A 9,058-nucleotide genomic window follows, 5' to 3' on the forward strand; every position below is an offset into this window, starting at 1 on the left:
GCATCTGACCGTGTTTCAGACGTGGTTTCTGCGTGACTGAAGAACCATGAAAATGTTTCAGCTGCGCTGAAGCTGATGATCCTGCAGTAAAAGCAGAGAAACCGGTTTTGCTTTGACCGGTGGATCTGCGTTCTGACGTGAAACAGCAGCTCTTTTCTGCGTGAGCACTGAGGCATCGATGCTAAAAACAACAGGAGCCTGCAGGACTCAGGCAGAAGCTCAGTGCACGGCAACTCCAAACGCTGACCTTCAAAATAAAAGCTTCAACCTTTCAGCTGCCTTCGATGCCTTTTTTGTTTTTTGAACAAGGATAACAGAATTCTTTTCACATTAAAGAGTAAATCTTACTGCTTCATGAGGTAAATGTTTGTAGCTCGTCTGTATTCCAGTTATTTAATTCCTGTTGATCACGGATTGAGAACTGGAGACTTGCAGGCAGAGACCTAAGAAGACTTTAGACTTTTGAGGAATGTTTCAACATCTATTTACTGTCAAATGTGACGTTTTGACCAACGGCGCAGACTCCAGTGCAAACGTGCAGAAAAATAAAGAGTGAAAATAATTATAATATGCCTGAGAGGATAACCAGATATACTTCAAAGACCTTTGTTGTCACATTTGTGTTTGTATTTCTGTGTTGTTGCTGCTTCATCTCATTCACTGGTTGGTTTATAGTCATTTTTTAACAACAGAATTTTTATTTTCAAAAATCAAAACTTTAAACTCAACTTTGACTCTAAATAAGAAAAACAATCAGAAATTCAGCAAATGAGTAAAATTAAAATATTGATTAAAATATTCAAACTGATGTAAAAGTCAAACTAAATCTGATCCATAAAGGAAGTGCATCACAAACATCCATGCTGGAGAGTTTCCTGTCCATCCCACGGCGTGATAGACAGAGCATTTCTCTCTGAAGCAGTTGTCTTTTTTCTGCTCAGAGTTCCCCGTCTTCAGTTGGACTGAGGCTTTTATTCTGTTAGACTTCTGAAATCCTCTAGTTTGGCGTTTGGAAGGCCTCAGGCTCCATTTAGACTTTGTTTTTTCTGCCTGTTTAGCCTCCATGGCCTAAAATATCTGGAGCTGATGCTGCTCCTCCAGCTGGACCAACTGTGAAAACATCAGCAGGACTCTGTTCATCCATGACGGTTCATGAACCTCTGGAATTCAGAGAGAAGAGCGTGTCAGGAGGAGGAAAACGTACCACGACTCTCATGGTGTAGAATCAGCAGGAATTGAGGTTCTGTTCTCATGTTCCTTGTGTCAGCAGTAAAGGACCCACGACCATAGAATCCCCCTTTGACATGTAAAATCTGTGCAGTTTCATTTAATAATTTGTTTTCTGCTGTTCTTTTCCCGTCAAAGTTAATAAAAGTAATCCAGGTGTTGTGTAGTGCAGTTTACAGACTGTCCGATTAGGGATTTACTTTAAATAATTGTAATGGATTACATTTCAAATGTACTTGTTTCGTCCGATTAAGAGTGGATGACCTTTATTTTGTTGAGCTTCCTGCTTCAACTTGTGCTTTTATTTCGAAGTAGCAACCGGAAACGGGATGGTTTTTGACCGTTTCTAGCTGAGCGTTTGAAAAGAGGAGGAAAGTGGAATGTTTCCTTCCTCTCCATCTGTTGGTTGCGGGACTTCGTGGAGGTTTAGCTGGACTCTTTCGTGTTTGAAATCACCACAAAGCGGATTTTTTTCCCCGCCTGAGATTTTCTGCTCCGCGGGAGGAGCTGCAGGCCGATGCCGGCAGGTGATGATGGATGCCAGCGGGGATCCAGGTGAGGGGGGGGGCTGTCTGCGATTTTCTTGTTGAATTTCAGTTTAACCTTTTGAATGTCTGTGATAAAAAGTAAAACTTTTGAAACGGATGACCCTTTCTTCAGTCAGAACTCCTTGACAAAATTAGAAAAGTTTTACAGAAAAGGTTTCCCGGTCGAGTCTGACTGCAGAAGAATCTGGATCTTTATGATCCAAACCTGAGAGGAAACGTCTGACAAACGTGTGAACGGGAGTCCACATCAAAGCCGTCATGTCTTTGATGTTATCACGTGATCGGACTGTTTTTGCCAGTTCGTTTGGGTCTCAGGTGATTTGCTGCCTCGTGCAGGTGTTTCAGGTCGTTTCCATGTTGTGCTGTGACGTCAGCGTTCTTTAGGGATTGAGTAGCTGAAGAAGTTTCTTTAAACCAGTTTGGGGAGAGGAGGAAGTTTAAAGTCTCTTTGGGCTCCTTTGAAAAGCAGAAAAAGGTATGTAAAGGATGCAAAACGTCAACCAATCAGAGGTCCTGACCCAAGGTGACTTCATGGCTGAAAACCTTCACCTCACGGGAGAATTCTCACCTTTGTACGCAAACACTAAAGTTTACGCTTTTGCTGACATCAGATGAAGTTAAAAACGGCATGAATTCATCCAGATATCCGGGTTCCACAGCAACACCAGATCATCACATCACCACCACCGTGCTTTACACTTGGTGTTTGATTTTCTGCAGAAAACAAACAAGCAGATCAGGTTTGTTCAGATTCAGACTCGGACTCTTAAACCTCCCGGTAAATGTTCTTGATTTTCTGTGAAGTGACTGCAGTTTATGTGAAGCAACAGTTATTTCTCTGCTTGGACGGTTCTGTTGGAGATCTGCAGGATTTTCTTTTAAATAAACCCAAAACAGCTGCTTTTCCAGCTTCTAGAAAATAAAAATCATTTAGAAAACAGTTTGACCTGAGAATCATGAAAGCACGTGTTTTTAGGATGCAATAAATGATGTACAGCTGCTTTTTTTGGACAGCCAATCATTTCAGAGGCTCCCGGGTTTGGAAAGTGAAAGGTGGTGCTTATGCTCTGGGATCCACTACAAGTGTGAACATTATTTTCTGTTCTGATAAAAGAAAAAAAGGTTTTCCTCATAGAGTCAATATTTTCCCTGTTAGGTTGACGTCAACAGCATCTTAAGTTTGAATCCACATTTATTTCCTCATAAAAATGTTTCTTTTTTTGTTGGAGTGTTGGTTAAAGGGCACATCTGCATGGACAGAAGGGGTGGGGTCTATTGAAAACAGATGAGGGGAAAGGATGAGGTGCAGGAATGGAACCTGCAGCCAGACACACGTCTGATCTGCATCTGCGATGCTCGCCGTTCCTGGTTGGAGTCGCTGGAGGTCGGACGGTTTAAAGAGCGTGTTCAGAGTTAGACGGACATGCACTGAGGGAGGGGCGCCTTTCCTTCTGGAAAAACAACTCCCAGGAAGGATTGAGTCATTTTCAGGCTCTGAAACGAGCAGAGAGCGTCCGCTTCACCACAGGCTGCAGAGCTCTGATGAAATCCAGAGGCCAGTAAAGCCCCCCCCCCCCCCTTTAGGATCTTTACATTCGACTCAATGTCAAAAACTAGCAGTCATCATCCACCATCATGTCCTTCAGATAACTTTAAAAAGCTACAGACTCACATCTGGTTGGAGAAGATGCTGCTGAAATACACAAAAGCTTCAAATGAAGCCAAGTCTCTCAGGAACAGTTATTTACTATATTAAAAACTGTAAAAGGATTCAAGTTAGCGGTTGATGTATCTGGTTCTTTTGCAGCAGGATTTGTGGATCCAATCATCAGTTAGATTTGAGCCAAAGCTGGGAAGAACCACTTTGTTTGGAGGAGATCCGAGTGCAGTAACAGGATCAGGCCAGAAGGGGGAGCTCTTCTCCCAGTCCAACTGTAACACGTTCCCACCATGGAGGTCATTTATTTTGAAACTTTTACAATCTGTGCAGCCAAAGCAAACTATTGGTGCAGATTATTATTAAAGACCGTAACGCTTCTAGAGATTATATACAAACAAAAATAAATTAAATTATAATAACAATCATTCAGAATAAACGCGTAGGAGAAATGCCATTCAAGAGTTTGATGAGTTTTTGTGAAAAAGTTTTATAAAACAGAAAACAATCATTTTAGTAGAGACCAGTGATCATAAGAAATGAATATTGAAAAATAAAATAAAATCATAGAGTATAACTATACTAGTTAATACTGTTAATCTTCATGTACAAAACATGTTTTAAAATGTTAATTAAAAACAAACTAAGTGTATTTGTTTTGATACAAACGCAAACGTTCAAGCATTTAACAGCCAGTATTTATATGACATTATTCTATTCATAAATGAAATGTTTTAGGGTAAAGAAGGTCGATTGAGTTACAAATCGTAAAAATATTAATATTCCACAAATTGAAAATATAACAAAAATAGGATTTTATCATTTTAGAAATATCGCCAGTTTTTATGTAAAGCCCTTTGAGTGAGCTGAGTTGTAAAAGTGCTCTACAAGTAAAGTTTGATTTGATACTAGCATTTACTAACATAACTTATCTGTGGGTTTGTTCCTTTAGTTAGACTGCATCGTGCCCCCCTCCTCTTCACCGTCTGTTTCCTTTCACTGACCGCTCCTCCTCCTCTCCTCCTCAGGTCGTCCTCCTCCTTCTCTCTTCTGTCCTCAGACGGCTGGACCCTCAGGGGGGTAAGAGAACATTCTTGGGGGACTAAAATGGGGAGGATCTTATGAGGGGGCGGAGTCAGCAAACGCCAAATAGGAAACATGCTTGAGGCAGAATAACTGGATTCTTACTTAAGATAAAATGTTTAAATGTCTGAATTTAGCTGAAAAAAACAGTGACGGTCTGTAAACTGGCAAAAAACTATAAGACATTTGTGTTCGCTTGAAGCAAAAAAGGGAGGAATATGTTTAAATATGTTATAAATAAGTTTAACTGCATGTTCTAGAAGCTCAAAGAGGTTCAGAGGAGTTTAAACGGGTTAGGGTTCTCCACTGATTTGGTTCATTTTCTTCTCATCTGGAAAACATTTCAAAAGATAAAAAAGTCGCTTTGGGAATCTGGAAATGGTTCTGGTTCTGAACGTCCACTGGACCAAAGGACAACACGGACTGAACTGCAGTGGTTGCCATAGAAACGTAGACAGACCAATCACTGCTTACTGAGGAGGTCTGGTTCCAACGTGGCGACAAACATATCCCCTGGTGGGGGGTGCGGGCCTCTTGGCGATGGCGGCCGTGTCCCTTGGGTGCCGGCTCCCTGGGCCCGGCGGTGCTCTCTCCGCCAAACTTCCAACATGGCCGAGCCTGGTCGGGCCATATTTATAACACCCCTTGTGGGCCGCCCTTTTTTCCCCGGGGTTCCCCCCTCCTGGGCGGGGGCGGCGGGCCCCTGCCTTGCTCCTACCTGGACCAACCGTGGGCCGGGTGGGTGGCTGCCTGGAGGGCGGAGCGGGTCTCCCTTGGGGGGTCCTGGCTCGTACCTGGGGTCGGGGCGGGGGGATGCCCGGAACTCCTGGGTGGTGGTGGGGTGCTCGTCTGGGGCTGTGGGCGTCCCTCTCCGGTGGGGCCCTGCGTTGGGCTCTTCCGGCGCGGCGGGGCGGCTGCTTTCCTGGCTGGGCTGGGGCGGCGCTCTCTTTCCCTCCGCGCCTCCCTGCTCTCTGGCTCTGGGGGCCTCGCGGCGGTCCTGCTGGCCCTGGCCTGGATGGCGGTCTTGGTCGCCCGGGGGGCGGTTGTTCCCTGCCTGTTCCCGTGTGGCGTTGGGGGAATTCCGGCTGCCGCTGCTGCTGCGGCGGGGGTATGGGTGTGGGGGTGGCTGGGCGCTCCTCCTCCTTCTTTTCACATTCCACCATCCATTTTAGAAGAACATAAACACTCACCTGAGCACAGGTGTTGGCTCACCTTTGCACTAATAGTTTGCATGATTGAATGAATGAAAGATTTCACACTAGTTGGTTTAAAGGCATAGGTATGCGTTCGTGAACACTATCTGTTTTGTGTGCATGTTGACATGTGGACATTTTTGCGGCTAGCAGGTGTGTTGATAATATTTGAGTGTGTGTGGACAGGCCCCGCCCTTTTTGTACTGCATTTGAACCGTACCGTAACGATAAACAACCAGTAAACCTGTCTGCTCTATGCTGCTTCATGGTCTTATCCCCCTTCCCCTCCTATTATCACCCTCTTACCCCCCCCCTCTCTCTAGCGTCCCTCTCTCTTCTTCCCCTCTTTCCTTTTCCATCCGGTCCAACACTAAAGATTTTCAAACATGATTGAAATTAATAAAGTTTGGCCTCAATTACAAAAGGGGTTTATTCAGACATACCTTTGGTTTGTCTGAAGATGAATAACCCCTCTTGTTAAAATAAAATATGTCCAACACAAGAGGCCCTCAGCTCTCATCTGTCTGCCCAGCTGTTGGACAGGACAAGTTTAAAGAAAAAAAAAAAAAAGAAAAAAACATATCGTGGGAAAATGGCGACTGAAACCAGAAGCGTGTCATTTCCTGTGGATGACGCCATTGGTCCACTTATGTTAGACAGTCAGTGGTCCTTCCGTGACGAGCGGGCGGGTTCTGCTCTCAGCTGCTGCTCCCCGTTCAACCCGAGCTCCCGTTTCTCGCCTCACCAGAGTGAGGCGGGACGTCCGAGCAGATGAACCCTCCTCTGGACCAAACGGCTCAGTGTGAAAGTCCTCGGCTTTGCCCGGTTCCTCTGAACTCCCTCCTCCACGTTTGTTGACATCGTCTGTGTTTTCATCTTTGTGGTCTTTGGAGAACAGCGTTCACTCTCACAGTGTTAATAAAGTTTTGCCCCCCCCCCGTTACAGCGTCTCCCGTCGGTCCTAATTATAGAGGCTTGTTTGTCCCGACAGTCTTCACTTCCTGCTTGTCCAGTGGGAACTGAATGGACACACACACACACACACACACACACATACACACATTGTGTGTGGTTCCTGTTCCTGAGCGTCTGTAGATCCACTCAGGGAGGAGGTAAGGCTGAGGAGATCGAGGAGGTGAAGGAGCTGGGAGCCCAGATCAGAGGCACAGAGGAGGTGCAGAAGAGGAGCGTGGAACCTGGAGGACGAGGAGAACCAAGTTCCAGGAGAAAGGAGGTGGAAGAACATGTGACTGTGAAGGAGGTGGATGGAATAAAGGAGAAACTTCTGCACGAGTGGCGACAGGAGGTGAAGGAAGGAGACCAAATGTGACTTTAGGCTGGAAAGTGTTTGACTGGGAGGAAGAGGGGAAGAAGAGGAGCGACCGGAGGGGGGCGACCGGAGCGGAGCCGAGGCCTGAAGCGTGTTGTTGTGGAGCCCGCCGGCCGTCGGGTCCTGATGATGGGCTGCTGCCTGTTTGTTTATCATCGGGTGAGTTGGTCTTCATCGGAGCCGCAGGAGGCCGTTGGTCCTAAAAACACAGACGGGGGTTTCGTTTAACGACACGCTCAGGTTTGAGTCAATCCGGCTTCATTGTTGTTTCTGTTCTGATGTTTTCTATATTAAACACAGTCTGTGAGGGGAACGGTCCATAAATCCAGCTTCTCCATCTGCATCCTCACAGTCTCTGAGTGCTGTAAAAGATTTTGATTTTATGACTAAAAAACAGTAAAAAAGACAGTTAAATGGAAGATTCTTTAAGGTAAAAAAAAGACTTTCATACAAAAGCAAAAAAAAACTTTTTCATTTAAATTCATTCTAATTCCAGATGAATCTCTACGTGTTCGGATTCTTGTGAGGAGTTTGAAGATCTTCCTCGGTTCCTGCAGCTGCTGCAGATGTTTGCTCTCCTGTCTGAGGCTTTATTTGATTTGATTTGATTTATTGATTTATTTCAAGCATTGTAGTCAAAGCAATAAAAGAAGTTACACATATTTATCAAACTCATTACAGAAATGATGAAATGCATAGATTAAAAAGACAGAAAACAAAACAAAAATGTCACTTAAATCACATTTGCTTAATTAAATACAGTGATCATTAACTGAAGTATAAGTAGAGTTTGATTTATTGCTTGAAAAGGAGTGGGAAGAAGCAAGCTTATATAATCCCCCCCCTACTGAGTTCATTCATTCGATAGTTTTACATCGTTTTAAATCCGGTTCTGATCAGATAGATTCCAGTGCCTAGAAATGATTGATGATCTTCAGAAAACATTCATTCATGATTTCAGTAAACAGTAACGATACCGATATGTAATAATAATTGATTATCATTAGAACACATGATAACATTAAAACAGTAATTATTGCTACACATTGCAGATCAAGTAAATAAAATCAATAGTTATTGATTGTAATTTAAACATTTCAGTAATCATTATTGCACATTACAATGCAACACTCAGTGGTTGTAATTAAAACATCTTTGATTATTTCACCACAGTCAAGTTCATTGATTTGGAATTATTCAAACACCTGTTGATCCTTGAATCCTCTTATCTTCATATCCTGAAATAAGAGTTTCTTTATACATTTTCTTGAATATTTGAATATTTGAACATTGTTTGAGCTCATTACTTAAACTGTTCCATAGTTTAGTGCCACACACCGACACACAGAAACTTTTCTTTGTGGTTCTTATCAGTTTGATCTTGAAGTTCCTACATCCCCTCAGTCTGTCGCCTCCTTCATTTTCTAAGAACTGTTTGATATTGAATGGAAACGATTTCCCATTGACTCTGTATAAAAGTTGCGCAGTGTAAAAATCAACAAGGTCCTACAGTTTTAAAAGTCTTGATTGATAAAATAGATTGTTCGTATGATCAAGATATCCGGCTTTATGTACAATTCTGACGGCTCGTTTTTGAAGTAGAAAGAGAGGATGTAGTGAACTCTTATCATTATTCCCCCAAATTTCTATACAGTAGGTGAAATATGGTAATATTAAAGAACAGTACAATAAATATCTGCTGTTGTATCCTAATATATGTTTAGATTTATTTACGATTGAAATACTTTTTGAGACTTTAGTTTGTATGTGTCTGATGTGAGGCTTCCAACTTAGTTTGTCATCGATAAAAACCCCTAAGAATTTGATTTCTCTAACACATTCAATTAAGACATTATTTATTACAATTGAGGGCTCTTTAGCTGCATTCAAACGTGTCTTTATTCATTTTTACACTGAAAGTATTTTTAAAAATAATTAAAGATCCAAATTCTCCATCATAAAATTAAAAAAGGAGGGAAACACTCTTATTTCCTTCCTTTTTTTTGTTTAGATTTCAAAT

General features: G+C 42.8%; 1 protein-coding gene across 3 annotated transcripts in view; it reads left to right on the top strand.

Annotated features, from left to right (window-relative positions):
• Positions 1–857: 857 nt before the first annotated feature.
• arhgef3 (Rho guanine nucleotide exchange factor 3) overlaps positions 858–9,058 on the top strand; it is a 29,294-nt gene continuing 21,093 nt past the window's right edge. Inside the window, exons 1-2 of one of the 3 annotated variants that reach the window (XM_011475694.3) lie at positions 858–1,782; positions 4,461–4,512. In XM_011475694.3, coding sequence (XP_011473996.1) covers positions 1,745–1,782; positions 4,461–4,512 — 90 coding nt within the window. In that variant the 5' untranslated portion in view covers positions 858–1,744. Of the gene's footprint in view, positions 1,783–4,460; positions 4,513–6,738; positions 7,198–9,058 lie in introns of those variants that run through there. The other 2 variants (XM_020703639.2, XM_020703636.2) reach the window with 2 other exon arrangements.

This window comes from Oryzias latipes, chromosome 5, assembly GCF_002234675.1.
Source record: "Oryzias latipes chromosome 5, ASM223467v1".
In the NCBI taxonomy this organism is placed as follows: Eukaryota; Metazoa; Chordata; class Actinopteri; order Beloniformes; family Adrianichthyidae; genus Oryzias; species Oryzias latipes.